This window comes from Megalops cyprinoides, chromosome 15 (assembly GCF_013368585.1).
Source record: "Megalops cyprinoides isolate fMegCyp1 chromosome 15, fMegCyp1.pri, whole genome shotgun sequence".
NCBI classification, from domain to species: Eukaryota; Metazoa; Chordata; class Actinopteri; order Elopiformes; family Megalopidae; genus Megalops; species Megalops cyprinoides.
In genome coordinates, this window is record NC_050597.1 from 13177551 (window position 1) to 13193828 (window position 16278).

At 42.7% G+C, this 16278-nt stretch overlaps 1 protein-coding gene across 4 annotated transcripts in view; it reads left to right on the forward strand.

Moving 5' to 3' along the window:
- The first annotated feature begins 2657 nt into the window (after positions 1-2657).
- Positions 2658-16278, forward strand: part of LOC118790188 (phosphofurin acidic cluster sorting protein 2-like) — a 74169-nt gene continuing 60548 nt past the window's right edge. For all 4 annotated transcript variants that reach the window (XM_036547061.1, XM_036547063.1, XM_036547062.1 and 1 more), the window contains exon 1: positions 2658-2959. In XM_036547061.1, the coding sequence (XP_036402954.1) occupies positions 2739-2959 (221 nt within the window). In that variant the 5' untranslated portion in view covers positions 2658-2738. The remainder of the gene's footprint in view (positions 2960-16278) is intronic.

The following is a 16278-nucleotide window of genomic DNA, read 5'->3' on the forward strand; positions in this document are numbered from 1 at the left end:
ACCACCAGCACACAATCACATACACAAACACACACACACACTTCTTCTGCATGGGTTTGTGTGTACATTGTGTGTACATGTACTGTACTGTGTACATTGGCAGAGCCACAGTGCAAGGTGCACACACATTAGACAAAAGCAGAGGAAGATGCTACACAAAACCCAACAACATTCCACACACTCATGAGCATGCTTGTGCTGGTGCTGACAGTTGGTACACTCTGTCTCCTGCTCCATCCTTCAGCCCTCCTGCCTGCGTGAGGTGCAGACAGGTTCAAGCAGGCGTCATCAGCAGAATGTGCTATGCCAAATCAGTCGTGTGAGAGGCAGAGAGACAACAGGATATTGAGTAAGCCACCATTTCTTGTGTAAAGGTAGGGACCTTACTCACTTGCTGGGTTTCACACCTTACACGTGTACATCTGGTATTTCTGTAGTCATTTGTAATCCGTGTTGTTTATTCATACATAGACCCATAAACCAGTAATAAATCCCGCAATACATTCTGCTCACACTTCAAGCTAATTCCTCCCAGTTTGTCCCCCAATTACAACCTCAAGTGGGCTATCAAACATTCAGCAAGGCATGGCAGAGACTGAGCCATTATCTTTTCTTTAATGTCAATTAGTATTCATCCCCAGGCAGTGCTTGTTTTAATTGCAGTCATTTGAAGATTGAATTACCAAGACAAGCTGACAGCGTTGTATTGTGCTTTGTTTTCATGATTAGGTTGAGTGATTTGTTTTAGTGGGATGCTTAAATGCTCTTCAGTAGCAGAGCAGCAGTCTGGTATTGTGGGCTTTGAAGGTCATTTCAATACCAGCAATTCTAGCAGTTTGCCAACAAAAACATTTCTAAATAACAATTTAGTTAAAGGCATCTGTGTACTGTGCGTATGTCATAATGTTCAATGCGGCCCTCATCAAAAATCTTGCTAATATTATCTGCTATATGCAAACATGGCTTAATGCATGGGAAACCAAACCAAAATAGCTTTACATTTTTTTTATTTTGACTTTGGCACATTCAAAGCCCAAGTTTCCTGATGCAGCTAGCGTATGGACTCGCAGCTGGAACATATCAGTTGAAAAATTTGGTATGCCCTTGTACACGTTGTTCCAAAGGAGCACAGAGATTCTATTTCATTCTTTTGATGCAATCTGAAAGGCATGGGTTATGTTGAAACTAGTTCTATATGTTGCCTGTTTATGTAATGCACCAAGAAAAATGTAAGATGCAAGGGCAAAGGGCATTTCTCTACCTATTAATAACTATTATCCTCCCTCAATAAGCCAGGGTATATTTTTCCTCATCAGTCATCGTGAATACAGAGGTTGTGCATCAATGGAACAGAGGATGTCCCTATGCTCATACAGCATTCATTTATCATTTAGATTACAGCTACACTTGGACAATGATGTCATGCCATAAAAACCATGCACAGCAAGCAGATGTAATCATTTTTACTGTTACTGTTATGCATACTCTCATACTTCATGTTGCCCAACACCTCTGCACAAGAAGGTATAGGTTTATTGGCAAAGGGGGAAAAGGCTCTGATTGTTGTGAAAGACAAGTAAGGGCTCCTTCATTTCCTCTGCATACTGTCAGCACCCCTCGATGAACAAATTTGGAGGAATGCTTTTATGATGGGTGCTGTTAATGAAAGAAAGCTCAAAGCCTGACTGAGTTTGGTCTTTTTTTAAGGGATAAAAAGTGGCTTGGGAGAAAGCAGTCTGAGGTGGACAGTAGCCAGACAGCAGTTCCTCCAGCGTTCTAGAGACGAGAGGAGCTACCGTAAGACTATTCACACATACAGACTCCATACTTCAGCTGTGTTGCTTATGTGTGCAAATAAGCAAACAAATATCTATAAGCACGCTATATAAAGCTGTTTTTTTTTAAATTGCCTGACGGTGATGTAATCATAAGAAGAAAATCTTCCATTACATTAATCATCTCTCAAAGAAAATTGCCCTACATGTGATTTTAAAAAGAGTTCCTCCTCCTGGTATGTCTTGATCTGATGTCACGTGATAATGTCTGGGGCTTTCTTGACATGCGGTGAGTGGGAGTCTTGTCATCTGTTTTCTATGCATATGCACAGAATGTGTCATCCTTTTTTGTTCGCCCACTTACTGCATATATAAGCTAGAAAGGGCATTATTTATCAAGAAAAGATTGTCTTTAATAGCTGTCATTTTTCAATATGTCAGTGACGATTTTGTGTATAAAAATATGATAATGCATAAAGATGTGTCTATTAAAAAGAGTTTTTACTGGAATAGTAAATAGGTTAATAATTTCAGTTCGTATTTTGTCCACAAAGCAATTTAAACATTGGATGAAACCATAACCAATATTTACAACATTTTATATTTATAACTGCTTATACAGTATTCATAAATGTAATTAAATGCAATTCGAACATCTAATACGAGTAAAAGAAAGTGCACAAACAGAGGGGTGACATAAATAAATAAACGTGAATGAACAGATAAAGGTGAATGAATAAACAAATAAATAAATAAGAAAGCTCCCCCTAGCGCTCAGAGATGTAACGTTCCGTTTCTGAATGGCGAAGCCCCGCCTTATGAGCTCGGATGCCTCGGCTCTCCGGTCCATGATGTGTTGTGTTTCAGTGAGAGTCACTGGGAAAGCGGGGAAGGAGTGTGTGCGACCGAGTTAGAGAGCGGCAGTGCCAGACAGTCAGCTTGAGCTGCAACCCGGGAGAGGCGATGATGGCGGCGGCTATAGAGAGAGGAGGGGTTCGGGCCGCCTTCCTAAATCCAGGCAGCGGCGGTGGCGGTGGACCAGCACCGGCAGCCAGCCCGGTTGGACCCGGAGCGGGAGCTGGAGTGGTTGGCTTCGGTTCGGGGGGCTCCGGTCCGATGCCCGTCCCGATGAACCTTTTTGCCACTTGGGAAATAGACCGCACTTCACCAAGCTGTGTTCCAAGGTAACACATTTAATTTTCTTTAGCTCGCTAATAGCTACCTATCTAGCTATCTATCTAGTTATAAAGAAGATAGCTAGTCAGCTAGCTAGGTAAGTTACCGTTACTTCTGTTGAGAGCCAAACTGCTACATTTAAAGCGTCTGCTACTCGTGTACAAGCGGTTTACAAACCAACGAGGATCGATCTGCTCTCTGTCACATCTGTAATCGGGCTGTCATTTGATTTTTGCGTTTACACTCATATGCAGCCACACAGAAGTGTAAGCTGTCTAAGAAACCGATTATTCTCCCGTGTGCGGGAAGCATACGTACGTTACAAACAAACTTTTAATTTTTCGGACAATTCTTTTATATATGCGTATGCGCAACGATATTAGGCTGTCTGTTAATGCGTAAGATAGGTGACGTTAGTAGGTTAGCGAGAAATCACTGGGAATGTTGAACTGTTATAAAGCCAGTTGAGACACTGCTTTGTAAACAGTACCATACAGCATGACAGTGGACCGTCACCAAGTGTTAGCTAACTAGCTAGCCAGCTACACCTCACACCCTTTCTCCTCTTCTCGCTAGCGAGAGTGAGTAAAAATGAAGACTGATGAAGACTTTAAAAGCTTTTTGTGTCTTTGCACGATATCCATCGCTTGCTGTCGAGATTTCGCTGCACTTGGTGGCATTGAGAAGCCATTGTTAAGACAGATTTTAACAAACAAGATTGTAAAGATGATGTTCTTGCATACTTGAAATTGTTGTGATTAAAAAAAGTTTATGTAACGTTAGGCCTGTTTGAGAGTGCTAGACAATAATCAGTCTTTACAAGTAGGTATGAGGGTCTTGGTTATTGGTAGAGTAGCTAGCTAGCTATGTGTGAAACTATAGCATTTCTGGGGAATTCATCTCCAAACAATAACTCCTTGCTAGTAACGCCCGAACATCTCTAGTCTGACAACTTCTAGCCAGTTTAGCTCCTTTTCCTCCCATACCATTTTAAGATGTCTATTTTATTTATCTAGTTCAGTCCCAACGCGTCAGGGTTTTGCCTCCCAACGTATTCCCTGACGGCATGGTCCATCTAGTGAGGAAGCAGACAGTTGTTCGAAAGGTTTAAGTTGCTGTGGCATGGTTTGAAATCTCAATGAATCGCTGCGTATCCCAGCTGTTACACCAGTGTTGCGTGTTGTTGGAATGCAGGTCAGAGGGATACGCTTTGCTGTACGTTTTGCGCTGCACTACGTACACTGTGTTCAAATGTTTTGAACGAACTGCAAAAAATCCGCATGTCATTTCATTGCAGAACGCCAGTCCTTGTGGATCTTTTTACTCAATTTGTATGCATCATAGATGAGGTTTTCCTTGCATCTTCACTTACAGATTTTCTCTGTAAATCGTGTTGTTTCCATTTTTAAAGAGTTGGGAAATCTTTCAGTTCAAAGCAGCGCACTGAGTCTTGGGTTGTCCTGTGGTTCAGAGCTAATGCAGAATTCAGAGATGATATTGTAGAAAACATAGCCTTACTATCTTTTTCTCACCTGAATGCTGACACAATGAAATAAACAGGTTAGCACGTGATGGGGTTTTTAATCTTTTATATGGTTTAAGAGCCCACAAAGCATGGTGTCAAAGCAAATGTTAAAGGTGAAAGTTAATGTAAGATTTCAGATGCTCTACTGTATAAATGTCCTCAGCATTGTTGTGTGTTCTATCTCCCACCTCTGAAGTTTGCCTGAAGTAAAGTGGCTGTGCTTTGACAAACACAAGCACAACACTGTGAGGTTAACTGGGGGGCCATGCTAGCTTGTAGACTGAGGGCTGCCAATGTCTTTTCTCAGTTAAATGTAAGCTGTACGCTTCATTTTGGTTGCAGAGTCAATGCCAGTTCAGTTAATTCAGTTCAGGAAGTGAACTGAAATTCAATTCATCAATTCAAAATGACCCATCATTTGTATTGAATAGAATTACGTTTCTGAGATTGGTCAAGATTTTGATTCATTACTTGAATTGACTAAACTGAAATGGGATTGATCCAAAGTCTTGCCAGCGATGATCCAGGAAAATAACATGCCGCTGGGGCACAGTCTTCTGCATATTGCTATTACATCATGGGTTTTCTGGAAGTTGTTTTACTCTTCAATATACTGAAATATTAATCATTAATGTATGACCATTAAATCCATAGGATCACATCCATGACTCTACAGGTGTCCTGCACAGCAGCTTGTGGCTAGCACCATGATCTTTCATAGAGGAACTTGAGGGCATTCACAATGGTGAAAAGGAACTATATAAAATTGCCTCAGACATGTTCGTAGTCGTAGTATGAAAGTGCAAGTGTTCACCTGATGCTCTCCTCACCTGATGTAGCTAGACCTGCAGGAGGTGGTCTGGGATCAGGATATATGTTGTGCACTGAGACTAGCTGTTAATAATGCCTCATACTACTCTTTAGAAATGGTTCTGTTTTTTTTATTCCACGAGAAAATGTTTGACTACCTTGCAGTTTTCATTGTCTAATACATATTTTCAAGTTCATCAAACAAACTGTTCAGTGAAAAATTGTATCAGAAATCAGCAGTACTACTCTGACTTACTTACTTGGCTGCTCTTGTCTGCAAAGAGTTGTCATTTAGTTTAACTCACTTTTGCAACCTAATTTCCATGTTAGAGGTCAATAATGTATATTCAATTCACCTCCGTTCAGTGAGCTAAATTTTGTTGTCTGGCCTAGAGAAATCTCCATTTAGCTTGTGTAACAGCAAATGTAAATAAAGGTCCCTGTTGTTACAACTCATTTACTGGCCCACATTGGTCTTGATCTTAGATGATCTGTGACAGGGAACAGCTCCCCAAGCATAAAGTTGTGCCATTTATAGCCAGGCATGTTTTCAATAGTTAAGCGCACAAACGCCTGCCATTCTATTATTGTGTGAATATTCCCAGACATCACTTTTCAAGGAACACTTAGTGTTGCCCATCATAAGAAATGGGCGCTTTCAATTAAAGAACCCATTGAATGGCCCGAAATCAGGAAATGTCAGTGCCCTTAACAATTTCCCTGTCAATTTGTCTCTTGACCTTAAATTTAAGTACGTGGTAAGAATTCGTCTCCCATTTCCTTTTGATTCATCTCAGTAATTGGTTGAACCACCCCCTCTGCTGATCCATCCAGCGCCAGGATGTTAGGATTTTAATTAAAGGTACAGTTACTGGACCCGGAGGCCAATTAAAAAGTGTGTAAAATTATAGTACTCAGTAACTCCTGACTCCCTCTTTCATGGATTTTTTTTTTTTTTTTACTGCAGATCGTAGTTTTTTAAATTGCCTTTGCCTGGCACCTGTTATTCATGCACAGAGTCATCTGACTTTTTTGTTCCAGCAGTGAGAAATCCTTGCATATTGAGGCAGTGTTAATTGAGCTCAAGCTTTAGTCTTGAGGGGCTGTGCTTTTCAAAATGTATGCACCAACATCCTCTTCTTTGCGAGTTAGTGCCTTCAATTATCCCTCTCCCCCTCTTTATGTTTGATTCTGCTGTTTCTTTAGCTTGGTTCCTAAGGAGGAAGTCTGCTTTAGTGAAAGAGAAAGTAGACAAAGCTTGTCCCTTGTGTGCTGCTGTGTTTGTGTCCACAGTCCATTTGCACAACAAGCTGTTATGCAGCGAAACCCGTGGGTGCCTGGATGGCCAGCCGAAACCCCTTATGGGTGATCAACCCTGATCTTTCCCAGCCAACTCCTGCTGGCACAACCCAGTGGAGCATGCTGTGTGGGAAATGGGTTAAATAAAAGCTGAGTACCCTTGACTGGGTTCACACCCATGCATTCGGTGTACAAGAGGAGCACTTTATGGATGTGTGTTTTTTTTTTTTAATGCTGTCAACATTTGCAGTCCGGACAAATGACAGCGCAAATGTTTTCACACCTCCAGTAGCATTCCCTCCTTCATTTTGACGTTGCCTTACTTTTTTTATTACCACATAAGATGCTGCCTGCTCTCATTAACTTTACAGTTCCTTTTTTACAGACTCTTAACATTAATTTCACCATTAGCTTGCTTGTTGCGATGGTTAGTGAGTATTCTGATCGCGGCAGGCAGGAGCAGTGAGCTCTGCTGTGGCAGCACTGGCAAACACTGAGTGCCGTCTGTATCGTAGCTGGGCTGACATGGGAGTGCTGGCGGCACAATTCGTTGCCCAGATGTGTCCTTTGCACTGAGTGGAGGCGGAAGATGTCCTGAGTGGGGTCTGTGGGGTGGGCCATGCATCCTAGTGGTTCCAGGCAGGTGGGTGTATATGTCCTCAGTGGGATCTCTGGGCAAGGTGTACATCCCGAATGGAGTTGAGGGGTGGTGACATTTGGGATTAGGGTCAGGGCTGATGTGCAAACACATTCTATCACATATATCTTAGTCACATATATTATATCATAGTCTGCATATATTTGCAGTGGTTAGACATTTTTAGGAAAAGGTAGATAATATTTCACAAGAGCTTTGGTGCTAACTAATAGAGTGTTCACAATGAAAGTTCTTGCTCTCTGACAAAATGACCGTGCCAGAACATCCAGAGATAAATCTTGACACCGTAATTGATTGTGTGCTTGATTAAACCGGGGAGGCAATTCAAAATCAATTATTCATGTGGTCTAATTGGAGAGTAATTGATGTGGGATCGGCACAGCCCATTAATTGTAATGAAGCAGTGACTCGGTGCTCGCTGTGTGTAGAGGACATGGTGGTGTGTTGGAAGCTCGGGAGAGAGGGACAGAGAGGGAGGACAAGACTGTGACAGAGAAAGGGAGAGAAGGGGAGACGTTTGATTTTGTGGCTTCTTCCGGATTCTGCTAAGAAAGTGCTATTTTGCTTCACAAATAATCAATAATGTCAACTGCTGTAACTGGCTAAAGCTCCTGTTAGCATGTACTAATATGAATACCAACTTTACTATTACAAAAATGATTAATACATACGTACCCTCAATTACCGCAAGCTAATGGCAGGTTGGAAGCCTTTGTGAGCTACTTCGGTGCAACGGAGGGTCTTTGGATGGGCTTGGAAGGAGGCTGCGCCCCCAAAGAGAGAAAACAGATAAACACTGCCAGGCCCGAGGGCTGCATTTGCAAGGTCTTCCAGTGAACAATGTCACAGACCCTGTCTGCACAGTAGCTGGAAGATAAGCAATTGGTTTTGCTCTGTCATCAGAAGGCTTAATTTCCTCTTTAAATTTCTCAACTGAGGGACTTCCACTGTCCATAGAACTGATCAGTGCTCAGCTGAAACAATATTCAGAACCTCACTCTGGTCTTACAACCTTGAGTTCCTATATTATTATTACATGGGTAGAGTTTAAGAAATAGTCAGTTTTCTTTTGATCTGTGATTCTGATGCTGTCAGGAACATCTTACTTTTGGAAAGCCAGCATTTTAATGGCTGTCGCTTGGTCTTTTGGGCAATCAGACTACTTCATTTGATGCTTTTGCCCGTTATAAATGTGAATTGGCTAGACTGAAATCCTTTGAAATTGATTAAAATAGCAAGCCCTTACAGGCACAGACATAGACGGCACTGCATTCATACACACAAAAGTGCTCTGCACCAGCTTTAGAGCAGATAACCAGGTCCAGGATTTAGGGGAAGGCTACTCCTCTGTCATCTCCTGTGTCAGCTTATGTGTGCTCCCAGTTGGGAAGTAAATTTTGTTCTGGCAACCAGCCAAACCCCTTGCCCCCTGCTGCTAACCCAATTTCTCACAGCAGTTTGGAGGAGGGAGGGTATGTGGAATGCATTAATGTGAAGCCTCCTTTTATAAGCACAAAACCTTGTTACAGTAGTTTTAATAATGCTGTTATTCCCTATTTTCCAGTTAAAGGTTTGGGCTTGAAAGGAAAGTAAAGTGGAAGAGGAAGCAAATGGTATTTTGTCATGTCCCTTTTTCCTCTTAACAAGTCTTCAGGATTTGATGTTTAAAATGTGACTTTCAAAACAGCGCAGTGGTCCAAACTGAGCAAGTCACAGGCCTTTCCCTGCTGAAAAATGAGACCTTACAACTCCATTGAGTTTTTATGGTTGGAAAGAAAACACAATTGCCTTGATGTTGATGAACATCTTCTCCTTGGAATAGAAAAAATGTAAATATAAATACAGTAAAAGTATTTTTCCCCCCTCACAAGACTTGCAATGATACAAGCTGCATGTATTTCTGTTTATTTAATTTGGGTCCCTTTCACAAAATGTTCTTGATTTTATATTTAGATCATTTCTGCTTATATAATGTTCAGCTTAGGTGCCTTTAAGTAGGTAAGGGTATGATATTAATTTCATGGCCGTCTCTTAGTAGTAACATGAGTGCAGTTTCCCTTGGTTTTTATGTGTTTTTAATTGTGTTTATTTTATTTCCAGGTGTTAAACCTGTGCATACTCTATTGCTTTGCCCACTTAGTTTGATTGAATTATGATTTAATACGTATTACAGCATGGACTTCAGGTCAGCATTCCAACGTTGTATGATCTGTTATTACTTTAGACTGTTTTGCAAGTCTAAGAGAAAGATACTTTTAAGGTATGTCTGAGGTATCTAACCTTCTTAAAAAGTCTCAAAAAGATCAAGAAATAATAAATTAACCATTAAGAGGTAGGGCTCTTAAAAATGAATGCCACAGAATGGATTTCATCCAAACATTTCAAGGGATAGAAGAAATCATAAAAGCAACACTGCTTCTGCAGCATGAATGGCCTAGAATTATTATTATCAGTCAATGAGATGTGGTCTCACTGTGAACAACATGCAGGAAAACTTTCTTTGAGGCAGAGAGACATTTTTCCCAGTGGAACACCTTATGGCTGCAAACGTATATTTAGTGTAATGTATAGAATGTAACACAAATGTATTGTGTTGCTCTTAAGATGATGAAACGGGAAAATAAAAATACAACTGAATGGTGAGTAATACTGTCTTCCTTTGGTGCAGGGGTTGATCAGCTTCTTTCCTGTCTCAGGAATTCTTGTTGACACATTGGTTGTCCAGGTGGTCCTGTGAAAGCAGCGGCTTTGTCTCTGCAGAAGCCAGGGGACAAGAATTAAAGTTTGGTTTGTGCTGTGGCTTGAACTGCCCTTTTCGGCGGTGCTCAGAAACCACCTGGAGTGGATCCCACTGGAAGAATTATGAGAGGAGTGCAGAGCCAGCACAGACCATTGCACCATCTGCTGCTCTTACTGCAGCCATTCAAACATGGCCTCTGTAGACCCAGACAAGCCGAAAGAGAACAGGGCCCGTGAGCTCTGTTAGTGCAATTACATATAGCCACTACACAATGTAAGTGGGATGGGCAGAGTTTCACTGCTGGTTCCTGTTTGACTCAGGGAAAATACAGTGGGAGAAGTGGGTGGAACTGTACTTGGGCCAGCATATGTGACAGTGTAACAGGGGCATCTGATGTTGAGGGCCAGGGACCAACACCATGGAAAAAAATAGTCTTTGCTTTTTTGACAAAGCACACAATTATGTATTTTTTTTTGTGTAGAACATATATGCCCTCTCTCCTGTATACTGTAGGATCCGTACCAGTGGACTGATCCTCGTGGTTTCAGGGTTCAAGGTGTGGGAAGTAATATTTGTGGACAGCTTAGACTTTAATGCCAAGGAGCGGCTGGAGGGGGTTGGGGTGGCTCAAATCCCAAATCAGAACCACATGTTCACACTTGGCGGTGGGAGGAATGGAGATTGGGGCCCAAATGCACGGCCTAAAGGGTCTCAGCTGAACTCAAACAGTAATGCCAAGAGGAAGCAAAAGCTGGATATCGCCTGATGCAGTTTAACTGTGGAGCCGGAGTGGAAGCTCCGCCTACCTCAGTAAGTATAAGCTGGGGTGATGCATTTGACACATTAAGGGCTGGGTTTCTTTGTACAGCTGCTAGAATGAGTTATGCAGCACACCTCTGTGAATTGAGAGGCCACTCCCTCAACACAGCTAAACTTTAGCACATTACATTACATTACATGCATTTAGTAGACGCTCTTATCTAGAGCAGCTGCCAGCACAATATAACATAACTGTATTCGGTCAAGTTAAATGAGCAACGGTGTCAGACCAGGCAAACACTTCCAGAACCAGTACTGAGGGAGACTTCAGCCTAGTCAAAGCTTTGTTTGCATTTTAAACTGAATGCAGCTTTGCTGTACTGACGCAGGTAGTCCCAGAGAACAAGGTGTTTGCAGTTTCCTGCGAATCTGTTTGATTTCTGTGTTGATGAATCATTCCTCTGCTTCCTCTGCGGTATTTGTGCCTCTGTCTCCACATTGCCTTATATGAGACTGTCTCTGGGATAAAAGCCTGTTGTTTGATACTTTGTAATAACTGTTTGACACATGGCTGCTTTGGTCCTTTGTTTACTCTGAAAAAGAATTCTTGTTCTTCTGTTTCAAAGTGTAGGAGAAATAGCCAGTCTGCTTAGGAGATTTCTGCCTCACTGGGTGAGTGTTGATTTGAATGTCAGCTTGATGTAAAGGCACGCTAGCGCACCCCTGGTCACACATTTTTCTGGATCTTTGGAAGAGGCGCGTTGCATTGCACCTGGGAAGTTAGGATGTGTGGTTCCTATCAAGTTCCTTCAGAGTAATGTGGTCCCCAGCTGAGAGGTGAAACATCACAGACAGAACTCCACCTGAGGACCCGGTGTTGGCGTGCGGCGGAGAGGAGCTGGCCTGTCACAGAGCGGCGGCCAGGGCGGCTTCGCTGGCACAGTTTGACAGAGCGCTCCTCCTGGAGCCCGCAGCTGTCTGCAAGACATTTTGACATTGTTTTCATTCCAGCGATCGGCCTGCTCCGGCCTCGCTTGTTATTGGGTCGAACAGAATGTAAACAAACCACCGCGGAGGGGATGGCCTGGAATCGCTCACTGTGGGCCTCCTCCTGTCGCAGACGGGTCTTTCCTCGTCCTCTCTCTGATCCTCTGGAAAAATGGGAAATTATGTTAGACACTCGAGACATTCACAATCATGGTGTGGTTCCTCTCTTGCTCGAGATACTTTTTTATGGTGTTTTGTTATGAAAGGCCTGTTTTTGTGACAAGATCACCAGTGCCTAATTACAGATGCTGAGGCCTGCTTTTCCTCAAGCTTGAGTACTATGGTTCCAACTCAAGCTCATGTCATTCAAACCGGAATTTCAGCAGGCAATTTAAATCTGTTTGAGAGCAGACGTTTATACTATTTCAGACATATTGAGAGGGTTGCTGGCGCTATGTTTGTTACTAGTGTTGTTCGGTGGACCTGGTTCATTCTAGAGTGACATGATTCTAACCTCTAACCGAAGTCTGAATGGTCCGAAAAATATCAACAATCATGAGCACTTAAAACATGCAGAGAGCACTGTGGTTATTATGAATTTCCAGAATGTATTCTGAGAATACAGTACATGTACTCCTTCAAAGCTGGCCAAGAACCACAGGCACCTCTGCAGTGAAACCGGTGGCTAGCTGCTCTCTGAAGCTTGTGGGGTTAGGGATTTGTCTTCATATGTTAGCAGATTTTATGTCATCCTTTGTGCCCTCAATGTACAATGTTATCACCTGTTCCCATCATGTTGCTCTAGCCAGCTGAATCTGAAGGCCTCTGTTTCTGGGCTTCTGTGTTGTAGTCCTGAGGCAGTCTTCTTTTTCTACCTGTCAGGAGTTAATTTCTGACAAATGCATTATAAATGTCATTGAGGAGACCTACTCAGAAGAGACATCAGAGGGATGAAGAGAAATTTCTTTTCTAAATTGCAAATTCAGCACCGTCTGGAGAAAATGAAGCCCAGCTTGCTGAAGAGAGGGGTTGTCTCTTTCTCTCCGTCCTTTGAGGCCTCTGGTGAGTTTGTGCAGCTATAAGTCTTTGCAGGGTTTTGGCACGTGATATTAAATGGGGGTTATCTTCCACTGACAGGCTAGCAGTTTATGCTAATAAAGTATGACCAGGAAGAGGGTTATTTTGCTAGAGTTGCCTGTCCAGGCCCTATTTTCACATCTTGTTTAAGTATGCTTTTTTTCTCAGAAAAGGCAACAGTAAAGACAAAAAAGACAGGAAAAAAACACAAATTTCTGAACAGTGTAATATGGAAACTCTTTTGGACATAAAAAAGGAAGTGCTAAGCATTCTTGGTTCCTGTTACATGTCCTCTTACAAATACATGTGCTCTGTTTTTGATTGTTGTTGCTGTTTTTCACATAGCTGGGCAGGGAATCTGACAGCATAGGTAAAGAGGTTTGATGAGATTTTGATGGATTTCCTTGATGGATAAAGCTGCGGGCCCTGACCTTTACCTGGCTCCCTCCTCTGAGTGTGGAGAGACGTTGCTGCTTTCATCTCCTGGCTTATCCTGGAGAGCAGCGCTGTCATCCTGAATCCTTTTCACACAGAGGTGTAGCACACTCCATAAAAGCACTTCAAAAGCAGGCTGTCGAAGGGGCGCACCCCCCCCTCCCCAAGCCAAACCTCACTGAGATCCCCATTTGACAGTGTGGAACCTTGACTGTAGGTTTTTGACTGTAGGTTATTTCTGCCAGGTGAGGGATTGAAGTGTGCTTTGACTATATGGGAGCTGCCCCTTTACGGTGACAGTGGTTCGACATACATAGGGTTTAACAGCTCCCTAAAGGGCTAAAGAACTAGCAAAATAACAAAAAGGGAAGTAGCAAATGAGCTAGCTAGCCTCTAAAATACAGGACTGTGCAGAGGCATAGCATCCCATGTTTAATCCAAATCAACACAGTGAATTTAGAATTTCACAGAATGGATAGACTGTTACACTGGAGGCAGAAATTTAGTCAACCACTTCTCTGTCTGTCATTTTCATGAATATGTTTTTTTTTGGCAGAAAATGATTTGCAGTTGGCTATTATGAGAAGATGTGGCAATTGGTTAAATATGAGGATACCAGTGGTGAGAACTGTATATTGTAGATGATGTAATAAGGCAGGAAAAATAGGAGAGGAATAAGAAGATAAAGGGGAAGGTGAAAAAGGTTGGGTGTTTATTGTGTGGCCATTTAAGATTGTGTGCCAATTCTGTATGTTCAGGTGAGGTTATATGGTACAGAAGTTAATGTGTCTAATAAGCCGTATGTCAGGAACATTGTAGTTATTCTTATAGGAGACCCCAAACAGGGCCTGCGTCTCATGTTGTATAGGTATGGGGCATATCCTGGCAACGTTATAGCTTGGCAGACGGCATACCTGCCATCCCATTATGATGAACTATGTTGACATACAGCAACTTGTCTGAATTGTGTGACATTATGGTCCACACAAGGTATCCAGATTCTTTTCCTTGACTGGTAGGTCAGTGTATGTTGAACAACTTCCTTTGCAGCAGTAATTGAATTTTGCTTGGCAAAGCTGCAGACCTCATCAGTTCTGACCTGTAATGGAGTAGAGAGTTGGCATCATGGAAGTGAGGTGGGGTGTGTGCCCTCCATTTTAGGAAAAAAGACGTATGTATCCTTGCAGGAGCTGGCTTTGGAGTCTGCCGTTCGTTTTGAGTTACAGAGTGGGAGTGATGTGTGCTACCTCACATCCCCTCTGCTGCCGTGCTTTGTGGAGGTGATAAGGCCAACTTGCTCTCATTTTTGTCGTAAGGTGTGCTGTCCGCCTGGTATCGAATTTTTCTTGCCTTGTAGCTCCAAATCCCAGGACAGGAAGGCATCTGGATTTTCAGTGAACAGTAAACCTGAAGGCTGCTCCAGTATCCCAGCATGCAGTGCATGGTCCATGTTACTGAATAAGCATGAATCACTGCTCTGTCACCAGTGCAGGTGGCCCTTTGGTTGTGCTCCGTGCTGTAAACGACACCGTTGATTCTTTCCAGGTTCACTGGGTTCAGCTGTGAGCCAGGAGGGATTTCACATGTGACGCCCATGCAAGCCTCTGGTTTTTCTTCTATGAAATTCTTGTTTAATTATGATTCACTTGAATGATCTCAACGCCCCCGCCCCCTTGATTGCTCTCCTCCTTTGTCGGTATCTCAGCGAGTCACTCAGCCTGCAGGTAGAGAGTGTGAGTCAGTGCCACCAGTTCTTGAGTTTCTTACTGACCAACACTGAAATACACAGGTGTGTTTTTGCATATTTCACAAATGTTCACTTATCAGCTATTTACACAGGTGTATCTGAAGTGATTCAGGATCGAAGTATACAAGCAAAACTAGGTGTCCCAAACTTTGAATTGAACGTATAGCTGTCTTTTTGCAAGCCCTTACTCCTTAACCATTGCACCACAGTGTCACCCTGTGTCATATGTATGGAATTAGAGGTTGCTTCAAAGTTTACAAGCTGGAATAAACGATCATCCCACATATACAGTGGAAGATTTCAGAGGCTGGGCCGGCTCTGTGCTCCATTCAGTGTTCCCTAGAGAACTGCAGTCGATATTAAACACGGGAAGTGCATTTCTGTTCAGCAAGTACACCCATCATCTCAGTGGTTTATGCTTAATTTGCTCTCGGCGGATGTGTTTCTCCTTCACAGCACTTTGTGCGGCCTGTCTCCGGAGAGCCCACGTTATTGCAGGAGTTTAGCAATCACTTCATGTGAGGGTTTTTAGCATATTAAAATGGGGGGCCTGGGCAGCTAGTAGCACTTCAGAGAGCAAAGAACAAACCGCCCTGATTGCCCCAGTGATTTAACAACCACCTCCGATTGATTTCCTTTTAACATGCGTTAGATCTATGCTTTTTTTTTGAGGGCTGTGCTTAGCACCCCCCACCTCCCTGACCCCGTATAACACACTCATCCCCTCACACACCTGTACAAGCACAGACACACACACACACACACTTCAGCTTAATTAAATGTTTTATTTAATGTTTGGGATGTTTAGAAGACCATTCAAAAGGCGGCAGCTTGATTGCGGCCAATGAAATGCAAAATGCTGGACTGTGGCTGCTGATTTGTGTAAACAAGAGGTTCTGTAAAACAAAGAAACCAGCAAGGTGAATAAGGAGGAGAGTGGCCCTCTCTTTTCCAAGATGGTTTGAGAGTAATCCCCTGGACCAGCATGGAAGCTGTGCTAATCAGAATTCTTATCTCCTAAATAGGATGGCATAATCTCTTGGAAGTACTCCTGAATGGGGTAATCTGGAATTTGTGCTTGGGATGGCAAGTACTGAGTAGGTGTGGGAGGGTTTGGTGGGGTGGAGGGGTTTATTAGTAGCACCTGGTTGAAGTTCCCAGCTACAAAACATACACTGTAGGTCTGGTCCCTGCATTACTGTAGTTAGTAGGAATTACAGTATTTTACATGCTTACTTCACAAAGGGGATTCCAAAGATCAAAATCCAACATGCAGGTTAGACACATTCT